The following is a 12,695-nucleotide window of genomic DNA, read 5'->3' as shown; positions in this document are numbered from 1 at the left end:
GGGGGGGGGGAGGAAACCATTTTAAAGGATCCCTGCCCTTTCCTGCCTCCTGGTTCACAGAAACCGAGATAGCGAGACGTCTTCGGTTACCAACCACTCCCTTGGGAGCAGTAAAAATTAATCCAGCTTTTCCTGTCCTGAAGTGAAATACAGGCACAAACGGGGAGACCGCAGCCTCTCGGGGCAAAGGGGGGGGTTCAAGAACCACAGAGGGACCGGGGGAGGCAGCTGGTAAGACCCCCTAATCCGTACAGTGCTTAGCTCTGGTGGGGCCGTGGGGGTCCTGACCACAGACGTCTGCGTCTCGCTGGTTAAGTGAGGATAAGCCTGGGATGATAATTATTTTAACACAGATGAGAATCTGGAAAATCAATCCCCACCTCCCCAAACCCACCCCCGACGTGCAGCCAGCCGGGTTTCCTTGTGCCCAGATGCTGATCAGCACACACTGGGAAGCGGGGTCTCCAAACTGGGATCCCCCCCAAGTCCATCCCTGTGGGTGGGGGGGACAGCTTCTCCTTGGCAATGCCTACAAGCTCTGCTGCACCGGGGGGGCATGAGAAGGGGCATCTTCCCCACTCACACAACACATTTGGTCTTTAAGGTGCTTCAGCACAGGGAAAATTTGCCACCCCTGTGGTGGGTAAAGCATCCTGGTGCCACGAGGAGCCGGCGCCAGTGCCCACCCAGCCAAGCAGCTGGCACTGGGGCACGGGGGCTGGGGGCACCACGGACCCCTCGGGAGCAGGGACGTGGCACAGCCAGCCTTGCAGGTGGGTGCAGCGCTGGAAACTACTGATGGCTTGTTTTTGGGACAGTCCCAGCAGGAGAGACAAGGGGGCTCAGCACCCACCCACGGGAGAATCAACCTTATTTTTAAGCATCTCCATGAGCTTTTTGGGACCTGACTTACAGGTTAATTACCCGGCTCTGCAGGTTAACACATCAGCGGGGTACAAGTGCAAGGGTACCGAGTTAGAATTGACCCTAAAATCACGGCACAAGGCTTTTTCCTTCCACATCCTGGAAGTCAAATTACCAAGGGCTAATTCTGCTCACGATTCTTTAAAATTACTTTGAACCCTTCTGCTATCTGAGCTGTGAAAACAGGAGGAAGGAAATGCCTTTATTCTGCTACCAAAATCTCGGGACAAAGGGATCGGCTCCTCCAAGTGCTCTTTTAACTCTTTCAGGGGACCAAGGGTGGCCGAGGGGCGAATGTGGCACAATGTAGGCAATGAGCTGAGATGAGGGAATAGAGAATTCCCCTGTGTTTTAACAGCTGTGTAATTAGCACCACTGCCCAGCATTAGGAAGACTTGATTTTCCATCCTTTTTTCCTGCAGGTTGCAAATTCCCAGTGGCTGGTGCAGCAGGGATGGCCGGGGAGGTGGGCAGGGATGCTCCGCACGATGCCACGTGGAGTGGGGCGGTTTGCAGAAAGGGGCAGGGGGCTGGAAGCTGCCCCTCTGGACAGACCCAGACCTTTTTGCCTCCCTAACATTAACGAAGCCAAATCCAAGCCCTTGTGCCCAAAGCCAGACCGAGGGTGAGCCCGGCAGAGCCGGCAGCTGGAGGGGGGAGCCCCGGGAGCAGGGCTCGACCCCGCACATTGCCAGGGAAACCTTGGAAGCCACTCAACACCCAGAAAGTTGGAGGAGGCGCCGGGTCAGGAGCACAAGGGGGTGCGTGGAGGGAGGGGGCAGATTATCGCCAGGCTGGCAACGCCTGCTCCCGGCAGCCCCGGCTCGGCTGGAGGGATAATGGCACAGGAGAGAGCTGGGGGCTGGGGGACCCCCAAAGAGAGCCTGCACTGTCCCCCATGCTGGTGGGAAGTGAAGCAGAAGGCTCCTCAGAGGCATGTCAGGGTACGGCAGTCACCCTCACCCTGGCACTCCTGTGCCACCGCAGACTGAGCTCCCAAAAAATTTATTGAGGTGCTTAAATACGGAAAGGTCTTAAACAAGTTTTTAAGTCCATTGGCTGCACTCAGGGAATTTTTTTGGGGTCCCCAAAAAGAGCTGAGGTCTGTGGCACACTAAGGATGGAGGAAAAAGGGGGAGGGCAGGCAGGCAGTGAGCAGCTCCCTGCAGAAGGGTGTCACTCCCCCCGCGGGGACACCCGGCACGAAAACCCAGTGATGTCCTCACCCCACTCCTAAGGATGCTGTCCCCACGGGGACATGAGGGCAAGCCCACCCGGCACGGAGCACAGACCCACCTTACCTTGGCCCCACTGCAGCCCCCCCCAGGGAGGTTTGTTCCGGGGGGGGTGGGGAGAGGGGGGGGTGCTGCTCTCTGCTCCCAACCTTGGCACCTTCCCCTTGGACCACGGAGCTGTGCACGGAGACACCAGGATGTACACGTGGGTGCGAGGAGCGGAGCAGCAGAGCAGCCCCTTCCCAGGGAGCCAAAGCCACCGCGGTCCCTCAGGGAAAGATGAAACCCCAGGAGGGTGCCCGGGGGGCCCTTCCCACGCAGCAGCTGGGGGCTCCCCACCGCACGCCCAGCACAACACCCCCCCGGAGGCACCCAAACCTCAGCCAAAGCCCCAACGGGAGCGGCTGTGGGAGGACGGGACGGGTGTCTGGCACGGGAGAGCCGGCGTGCGGCCAGTGCGGTGCCAGCCCCAGCCCCTCGCCGCCTGTCAGCCCGCTGGGGAGGGGGCTGGCCACCCGCCCGCCCGCCCGGCAGCATCTTTTCCTAGGTAACCTCCCCACCTATTAGTGGCACATTTGTTTCCCCGCGTTTCCTTAGAGCTGTCACGAGCCACACTGACTCTTTGTTCCCGGGGGCTGCGACGAGGCCCCTCTTCCAGCCACCGCGGTCCCTCAGGGAAAGATGAAAACCCATCAGGGTGCCCAGGGGGCCCTTCCCACGCAGCGGCTGGGGGCTCCCCGCTGCACGCCCAGCACAACACCCCCCCAGAGGCACCGAAACCTCAGCCAAAGCCCCGACGGCAGCGGCCGTGGGAGGACGGGACGGGTGTCTGGCACGGGAGAGCCGGCGTGCGGCCAGTGCCAGCCCACCACCACCGGCAGGATTCCCAGGGAGCCAAACACACCAGCAGGCACCAAAAAATCCTCCCCGTGGGATCGAAACTGGGGCTCGGGCGGGCGATTCCCCCCCAGGCTGGGAGAGGAGCAGAGCTGCACCCACACCTCCCCTCCCACACCGGCACAGCCCCCGCCGCAGGGGCTCGGGACGGCTCCACGGCTACACCAGGCACGCAGTTTTTTGTCCCAACGTTTCTCCATCTCCCCTTTTCCTATCTGGGGGTTTTCCCGGTGCAGCGCCAAGAGGAACGGTCACTGGCACAGTCTCGCAAGCAACACCTCCCACGCGCAGCCAGCCCCATCCGAGCGGGGCCTGGTTTGTTATTCCTTTCTCCGACAGCTCCTTTTTCACTTGTCACCCTGTTTTGCTACTACTCAGCTCACAGCTTCCTCCCGCGTGGTTGTGGTTCTTTCCTTCTTGAAGGATGTCATTTGCATTTTCTCAAGTTATTTAGCACCGCTCCATTTTTTCTCCTCCTGCTTTCCCAAAGGCAATTAGAGCCGGGTTTGGCCAGATGCAGGGATGGTGCAAGGAACCTGCCCCAGAGCTCATCGAAATGCAACCTTTTCTGCCCGGGCAGCACACCCAGCTCTGGTGCTCTCTTCGATCCAGCTCAAAAGTCCCTCATCACCCAGATCTTTAAACATTCCTGGTCCAGAGGGAGTCTGGATCAGCCCCTCAGACGTGGACGTGGAGAGCATCACTACTCCCCTGCAGGTTCTGCCTGCAGGAGGAGAGTCTCACAGGAGCCTGACAATCCCCCCAGCTCCTACAGCACTTTGCATGGCCCCAGCTCAGAAAGCTACCGGTCCTGATTGAGATGTTAATGCTGTTTCCAGAGAGCCCCTGCCCTTACAGAGGGGAGAGAGCAGCACCATCAGCCCTTCCCCCTGGGACTGGCTGCCAGCTCGGACGCGGCACCATCTCCTCCACCAACGATGCTGGCGTGGGTCACACAAGAAATGACCAGACACAATCCCAGTCCTAAATCTACCTTCTGCTGGAGACAAGACCTTTTTCCCCTACTCCCTGCTCACCCTCTCTCAGCTCCCACTCTGCTGCTGTGGTTTTTCAGCAGGAGAAACCTCTGGGCAGCTGCTCCCAAGGGGGATGCATCCAGCTGGGATTCCTGTTCCCCTGTGGGAGCATCTCCCCAGAGCTCCCCGCAGCCGAGCACCCACTGCTCCTCCCTTCCTTCACGCCAGCTCGGCTCTCCCTTGGAGAAAGCCATTTATTTATAGCCACCCCGGCTGCCTTTAGCACATTTCGACAGCCCACGTCTTTGCCTCCCTGACGATGCACCCGCAGCATTTCTGTTCTCACCCTGCTGCTACGGCCATCCCAGCCTCCTCTCTCCTCCTCACAGCCTCCACCCAGCTTAGAAACAGCTTCAGGAGGAGGTTTTAAGGGGAGGCGGGGAGAGAGGGGAGACAAGGCTACAAAGCTCCTCTCTCATCTTTCCCCCATCCCTCCCCAAGGGCACAGAGGGAAATGCAAAGGCTTGGGTCCCCCATCCCAAGGGGAAAAACAACTCCTGCCAGCTCGGGAGAGATGCTGAAGCAGGGTCTGTCAGCCCCCCCAGCTCCCGGCGTGCCGCAGGGCTGCACCAGGGCACCGCTGCTGAGCCACGATGTGCAGACCAGCACCGGGCAGTGCAATAGCAGAGGTCACCTTCTTGCCTGGGTAATCCTTGATGGAAGGAAAGATCCATTTTTTTATCAGCCCTCCACCTCGCAGGAGACACGCTCTTCCCCAGCGAGCTGCTGGGGAACCCTGCCCCCCCCCCACCCCCACCCCAAAGCCCACAGTGCTTTGTTCTTCCGTCCAGTGCTGACAGTTTAATTAAACCCAGTTTGAGATGGGGTCGATGGGGTCAGGCGCTCTCCAGTGAAACCTCAGATCAGCACCATTTCCAGCCACCAGGACTGCTTAATGAGTTACCCGCTCGTTGTGGTGTGTATAAATAAGGGAGGCCACGCGGAGAGCCCTGCTGCCTCCCAGCCCCGCGGCCGAGGCGCTGGCACAGCCCCCCCGACCCCCCCATCGCAGATCCAGACGGGCTCCGGGCTGGCGTCAGCTCAATATTCCCCAATGCCGAGGGGAAAACATTCCTCTCTGGGCGTCTCACCTCCCCCACGCCCTCATTTGAAGGTTTGCTTTCCGCTGGCCCTTTCCTGCCATTCCCCAGTTTATTTAAGCCCCGACGGATCAGGTTTAACTCCGACCCTTTCCCATTATCCCCATGCACAAATGCTCTTTACAGCCCAGCTCCCAGTAACTAATTGCAGCTCGAACCAGGCTGGGAGACCACAAAGCCCCACCAACGGGGATTAGGCTTTGACACTCAGACCCAGGAGGTGGACAAACAGCTCTCCATCCCAACCCGAGCCCAAGGTCCCCCTCTCTGTGCTCGGGAGGTATTTCCATGAGGCTCGAGGTACCGTGGAAAGCTGCTCCGTGGGTATCACATACCCCACATTCAACAGACTTGCCTTCACCTGCTGACGTGTTACTGATGCTGCTGCTGAAGATGCATCAAGACTAAGGCTAAAAGAGGCTGGACCGAGCAGGCCAGCACCCAGGAACCCATCTAAGTTCCTGCATCTTCATGCCCATGTTGATGCCCGCTGGTTCCTGCGTCCACCCCTGGCTTTGGCAGCTGCCATCCACCTGCCAGAGCTGGCTGCCTCATTTCACAGCTAAACACACCTCAGCCCGACTCGTTCAGCCAGTTTCTGCTAATTCAAGACCTCCCAGTATCACGGTGTGAGGACGTGAGGACCCAGCAGGTACCTCGGGAGCTCAAGGAGCACAAAGTGTGTGGTCGCAGCCCACAGGACACAGGGAAGCCTGCACAGGCACTGCTCGCTAGAAGTGGTCTGGAGACTGGGATTTGCAAGAGCACAGCGCTGGTAAGAGTCCTCTCTTCCCATCCCACCTCGACCAGCACTGGTCCCAGTCTGCCTCCAGGGCAGGGAGGGGGCATCAAACCGTGGAGCCACCCCAGGTCCGATTCACGGGTTAAATTAGCACAAAGCCTGCTGGAGAGACTCTGGGTTCTGTTCAAGGTGAGATGATTCCACTTTAGCTTAAAATTGCTCCCCACTGACTCATATCCCGGCAGCCTGAACCAGGGTTGTGGCAACTTAAGAGTGTCCTCCTGACCTTCCACACTGGACCAGCACCAGCCCACATCCCACCTCCTGCTAAACCAGCGTGACGATGTGTCTAGACAAGCTCTGCCCTGGGCACCCCCTGCCCTGCTGTGTGTCCCCCCCCAAACTGTCCTTGGACACCTCAGCACCAAGAAACCACAAGAAGAGGGAGCAGAAGGTCCTCCACTGTGTAGCACCTGAGGGTCTCCCAAGGCAGCAGCTCCTGATGTTCTCCCCAGGTGGCCCCAGCACTGTCCCCCATCCCACAGCTCCTCACGGGGACCCTCTGCTCCCCAAGATACGGCACTGCCTGTTGCTGAGGGGCTGCGAAGTCGGATCCCCCTCACACAGCCCCAGGTTGCACAAGAGAAGCTGCAGGTGCTGGTGTTCATCCCAGGCAGGGTTTCTCCCAGCTGAGGTGGCCAGAAGACAGCCCCGAGGCAGGGCTGGAGGGAACAGGTTTGAAACAACCACCACATGGAGGGAAACAACAGTAAAGCAACAGGCAGAGGCTGAAATGCACCTGCAGATGCATGTTGCACACCCCTCCTCACCCACAGCACTATGTACAGCCCCGTGCACAGCGTGCGAGGGTATGCACAGCTTCGTGCACACCACGTGAGGGTATATACAGCCCCCTGCACAGCATCCAAGGGTATATACAGCCCCATGCACACTATGCAAGGGTATGTAGAGCCCCGGGCACAGCATGTGAGGGTATATACAGCCCTGTGCACACTGTGTGAGGGTATGCACAGCCCCCTGCACACCATGTGAGGGCATGCACACTGTGCAAGGGTATATACAGCCCCCTGCACAGCATCCAAGGGTATATACAGCCCCATGCACACTATGCAAGGGTATATAGAGCCCCAGGCACAGCATGTGAGGGTATGTACAGCCCCATGCACACCATGTGAGGGCATGCACACTGTGCAAGGGTATATACAGCCCCTTGCACAGCATCCAAGGGTATATACAGCCCCCTGCACACTGTGCGAGGGTATGCACAGCTTCGTGCACACCGTGTGAGGGTATATAAAGTACCATGCACATTGTGTGAGGGTATATACAGCCCCGTGCACACTGTGCGAGGGTATGCACAGCCCTGTGCACGGCGTGCGAGGGTATGTACAGCCCGTACACACCGTGTGAGGGTATATGCAGCCCCGTGCACACTATGCAAGGGTATGTAGAGCCCCAGGCACAGCATGTGAGGGTATGTACAGCCCCATGCACACCGTTTGAGGGTATGCACACTGTGCAAGCGTATATACAGCCCCATGCACAGCGTGCGAGGGTATGTACAGCCCCCTGCACACTGTGCAAGGGTATGTACAGCCCCAGGCACAGCATGTAAGGGTATGTACAGCCCTGTGCACACTGTGTGAGGGTATATACAGCCCCGTGCACACTGTGCGAGGGTATGCACAGCCCTGTGCACGGCGTGCGAGGGTATGTACAGCCCCCTGCACACTGTGCAAGGGTATGTACAGCCCCAGGCACAGCATGTAAGGGTATGTACAGCCCTGTGCACACTGTGTGAGGGTATATAAAGCCCCATGCACACTGTGTGAGGGTATGCACAGCCCTGTGCACGGCGTGCGAGGGTATGTACAGCCTGTACACACCGTGTGAGGGTATATGCAGCCCCGTGCACACTGTGCAAGGGTATGCACAGCCCCCTGCACACTATAGGGTATATACAGCCCCTTGCACAGCATCCAAGGGTATATACAGCCCCCTGCACACTGTGCGAGGGTATGCACAGCTTCGTGCACACCGTGTGAGGGTATATAAAGTACCATGCACATTGTGTGAGGGTATATACAGCCCCGTGCACACTGTGCGAGGGTATGCACAGCCCTGTGCACGGCGTGCGAGGGTATGTACAGCCCGTACACACCGTGTGAGGGTATATGCAGCCCCGTGCACACTATGCAAGGGTATGTAGAGCCCCAGGCACAGCATGTGAGGGTATGTACAGCCCCATGCACACCGTTTGAGGGTATGCACACTGTGCAAGCATATGTACAGCCCTATGCACAGCGTGCAAGGGTATGTACAGCCCCTTGCACACTGTGTGAGGGTATGCACAGCCCTGTGCACGGCGTGCGAGGGTATGTACAGCCTGTACACACCGTGTGAGGGTATATGCAGCCCCGTGCACACTATGCAAGGGGATGTAGAGCCCCAGGCACAGCATGTGAGGGTATGTACAGCCCCATGCACAGCGTGCAAGGGTATGTACAGCCCCTTGCACACTGTGTGAGGGTATGTACAGCCCCAGGCACACCATGTAAGGGTATGTACAGCCCTGTGCACACTGTGTGAGGGTATATACAGCCCCATGCACACCGTGTGAGGGTACACGTGGCCCCGGTTCCACGCGAGCCCGGGGGCCATGGGGGGTCACACCACACAGCCCGCCCAGGAGGCTGCCCTTTTGTATCTCCCCAGTTAATGGATGGGGTTTACTTTTTGAAAGACCCTGGTATCAAAGTCCGGAGAAGATTAAAAGGGAAACATTAAATGATTGTAAAATAATTCTCCCAACCTTGTTTTTGTTACGCAACGGGCGGCTGGAGGAGGATGGGTCCTTGCTGGCGCCGCGATACGGCACAGCTGAGCTCGACAAATGCCATTTGATAATTAATTGAACGCCTGTGCTATCAGCTGCCATTACCTAGGCCCATCATTTGGCGCTGATCCACCATTTCACACATCCCACGCTGGCAACCCACACGGCGGTTTAACCCTTCATTACCCCGCCTCGGCTGGACGCCGGGACTGACTCCCTGGCACTGGTGGAAGAAACTGGCATCCCCAGTGAGCAAAGCCCCTTCTGCCACTCCAGACCATTTCATCCACTCCTGCCCTGCCCCAGCAGGAATCCCGCATCCTCATTTCACAGCGGAGAAACGAGGAGACAAGATGCAATAAGCAGAGAGCTCGTGTCCCAGCCACGATTGCCCTGCTCCTGCACACTGCAGATCAGCCACAGGGTGCAAGCACCTTCTCCAAGCGATGGGGAGCACCCAGCCCTGGTTTGGCACCCGCCCTTCTCCTCCTCGCAGTCCCCTTCCAGGTGTACGTGGTGCCTGACCGAGCTGAGAGCTGGTAAACTCTTAGTTAAGAGGATTTCCTGCAGAGGGAACAATGCTGGCACTGCTGACAGCATCACTCCCCTGGCAAAGCAGCCCCAGGCGAGGGAAAGCCAATATGGAAGAGAGAGTATTTATTGAAAGCCCAGCATCCCTGCCCAGGCAGCCTGCTGCCCCATGGAGGGAGGAGGAGTGGAGGGGACTGGGGCTTGCACGAAAGGAGATGGTCCCTGGGGGTGTTTCTGTGGGTGCAGAGGGACAGGCAGGGATGGGGAAGGGGCAGCAGGCACAAGGGGCTGGATCTGCCCCAGGCAGGGTTTCCCCCTCCTGCCCCAGGCTGCCCCAGACAGCAGCAGGAAGGCAGCTCTGCAGCGGGGACGTGGGGCACTCTGTGCCCCATGGAAATCTCTGGGCAGGATGTGACCCCCCTGAGGACATTCTATTTCACTCTCCCCTCAAGACAACCTGGTCCAGGGGGTACAGGCACCCCACTCCAGAGCCTGTGATCTGCGCCCAGAGGGGAGGCTGTGGGGCTCACAGCCTGGCTCAGGGAGGCCAGCCCCAGCCCAAACGGCCACCACCTCCTCCTGCATCCCCAGGCCCTTAAACCCCATCTTTAACAGCACAGGCCCCAAGGCTTCTGCAAGGCAAAGCCAATTCACAGAGTCACAGAATGACATGGAGTTGGAAGGGACCTCTGGAGATCATCTCTTCCAACCCCCTGCCAGAGCAGGGCCACCCAGAGCAGGAACATGTCCAGGTGGGGTTTGAATGTCTCCAGAGAAGGACACTCCACCACCTCTCTGGGCAGCCTCTGCCAGGGCTCTGACACCCTCACAGCAAAGAAGTTTCTCCTCATGTTGAGATGGAACTTCTTCCGTTCAAGTTTGTGCCCGTTCCCTCTTGTCCTGTCCCTGGGCACCACTGGAAAAAGCCTGGCCCCATCCTCCTGACACCCACCCTTGAAGTACTTATAGGTGTGTATCAGATTCCCCCTCAGCCTTCTTTTCTCCAGACTAAAAAGACCCAAGTCCCTCAGCCTTTCCTCACCAGAGAGATGCTCCAGGCCCCTCATCATCTCTGTCACCCTACAATTCCCCACCACACTGCACACTCCAGCTGAGGATCTCGGGTGCATTCCCCAGCCACACGCTGGGCACTGACTGAGACACAACAGCAGCAACCACCAGCACAACCATCCCAGAAGGAGCATCCCCCCAGGATGTCAGTGCCCCTCCAAACCCCACGGCAGCCCCACGAGCGAGCCCACGCCACGGCCGGGCAGGGGAGCCCTGCCAGCACGGAGGGTACTCACAGCCGCGACAGCGCCTGGTTGTTCTGGAAGAGGAGCTCGGGCAGGGTGTGGAGCTGGTTGCGGTTCAGCCGCCTGCAGGGAAGGAGGAAAGGGTCAGGATTTGGAGGGCAAAGCAATCCCACAACCCCTGCAGCCCAGCTGGCAGCTCTGGCTCGCTCAGAGGAGCCATCAGAGCGGAGCATCCCGCCTGGCGAGGACACCCCTGTCCTGCCCACAGCACTCCCGGGCAAGGGCAACCAACGGGGCTTTAATAAACTTACTCACAATATTGTAATTACACGCAGACAGGACTCCAAGCTGTTAACTGCTGATTGCTGCTTAACTGCGCAGTTAACCTGCTGCTCGCTCAGCTCCTCGCATTATTTGCTCGAGCAGATCGGGATTTTTAAACTGCTGAGCTATTTTACTGCGTACTGGACTGGAACTTACGGCTCCCTCGCTAACACACAGGACACAGCTGATAACAGTGAGAGTGATTTGTGTTTAACCTGCCCCTCACCTCAAAAGCATCAGAAAGGACTTTAAAAGCTACAGAAACAGAAATAGGTTTGCTTCCCACACTGTGAAATATCGCTGCTGTGCACCACAGAAGCTGTTTGAAGTCAGGCAGCACCAATACATTATGGTTTAAGGAAAAAAAGGAAAGGATGCTCTCTGTGACTAAATCTGGCGGCCCCGTGCCAACCCGCCTCCGCGCCCGGGCACTCACAGCCGCTCCAGCTCCTTCATGTCATCGAACGCCCCACGCTCCACCGTGCTGATCTGGTTTTCCATCAGCTGCCTGCAGAGAGAAGGGGTCAGCTTTCCGGAGAGGTGGTCCCCAACCCCGTCTCACCAGCAGGGTCACCAATGCTCCTCCAGACCCGGGGCCACCGCGCTCCCACCATCCCCTCAACACAACCCGGCCTCTTTCTCCCCACTCCCTCCCAGCTGGAAGCCCACCATGCTCAACCCAACACAGTTGCCCTCCAGCCCCGCCAGCAGATGCCCAGCAAAGGGCTCAGCATCATCTCTACCAGCCCCAGGAGGGGCTACAAGCCAAGCAGGGCCCCCGCCAAGGTCAGGGCAGCCAGCCCTTCGCTGGGAACTCACAGGACACGGAGCTGCTTCAGTCCAGCAAAGTCATTCTTGTTGATCCGTGTGATGTTGTTGCCATTGAGCTCCCTGAGGAGAGAAGAGGCAGAGATCAGCAAGGAGGCAGTCAGGAGGTGCCCAGGGGCTGGGGCTCCCCAGGATTTCCCCCAAAAGGGCAGACAAGGCCCAAAGGACAGCAGTGGCTGCTGCATTTCTGTGCCCCTTGCCGGGACTGGGAGGTCTAGCCACTGGCTCCAGAGACAACCCTCACCCTCAAGGGCACACAGAAGCCTGGCTGGTCAGAAGTATCTAAGCTGGCATCTTTTGTGGACCACAAAGCAGCAAGGGGCATGGGCTGCCCAGCTCCTCCATCTCACTCTCCCTACACTGGATGCCCCCATTGGGACAGAAGCCCCAGCCCCATCAGCAACGCAATAACGAGCCCAGCAACAAGGTTTGCTTCCCACACTGTGAAATATCGCTGCTGTGCACCACAGAAGCTGTTTGAAGTCAGGCAGCACCAATACATTATGGTTTAAGGAAAAAAAGGAAAGGATGCTCTCTGTGACTAAATCTGGCGGCCCCGTGCCAACCCGCCTCCGCGCCCGGGCACTCACAGCCGCTCCAGCTCCTTCATGTCATCGAACGCCCCACGCTCCACCGTGCTGATCTGGTTTTCCATCAGCTGCCTGCAGAGAGAAGGGGTCAGCTTTCCGGAGAGGTGGTCCCCAACCCCGTCTCACCAGCAGGGTCACCAATGCTCCTCCAGACCCGGGGCCACCGCGCTCCCACCATCCCCTCAACACAACCCGGCCTCTTTCTCCCCACTCCCTCCCAGCTGGAAGCCCACCATGCTCAACCCAACACAGTTGCCCTCCAGCCCCGCCAGCAGATGCCCAGCAAAGGGCTCAGCATCATCTCTACCAGCCCCAGGAGGGGCTACAAGCCAAGCAGGGCCCCCGCCAAGGTCAGGGCAGCCAGCCCTTCGCTG

At 58.6% G+C, this 12,695-nt stretch overlaps 1 protein-coding gene across 1 annotated transcript in view; it reads right to left on the bottom strand.

Annotated features, from left to right (window-relative positions):
* The window catches only part of SLIT1 (slit guidance ligand 1), a 78,685-nt gene extending 66,897 nt beyond the window's left edge, over window positions 1-11,788 (bottom strand). The window contains exons 1-3 of the mRNA XM_014959851.1: window positions 11,723-11,788; window positions 11,340-11,411; window positions 10,631-10,702 (exon numbers count right to left, since the gene is read on the bottom strand). Coding sequence (XP_014815337.1) covers window positions 10,631-10,702; window positions 11,340-11,404 — 137 coding nt within the window. The 5' untranslated portion in view covers window positions 11,405-11,411; window positions 11,723-11,788. The remainder of the gene's footprint in view (window positions 1-10,630; window positions 10,703-11,339; window positions 11,412-11,722) is intronic.
* Window positions 11,789-12,695: the final 907 nt, after the last annotated feature.

The sequence above is a fragment of the Calidris pugnax genome, unplaced genomic scaffold (assembly GCF_001431845.1).
Source record: "Calidris pugnax isolate Ruff unplaced genomic scaffold, ASM143184v1 scaffold4, whole genome shotgun sequence".
Taxonomy (NCBI): domain Eukaryota; kingdom Metazoa; phylum Chordata; class Aves; order Charadriiformes; family Scolopacidae; genus Calidris; species Calidris pugnax.
This window is presented reverse-complemented; position numbering and strand designations above follow the sequence as displayed.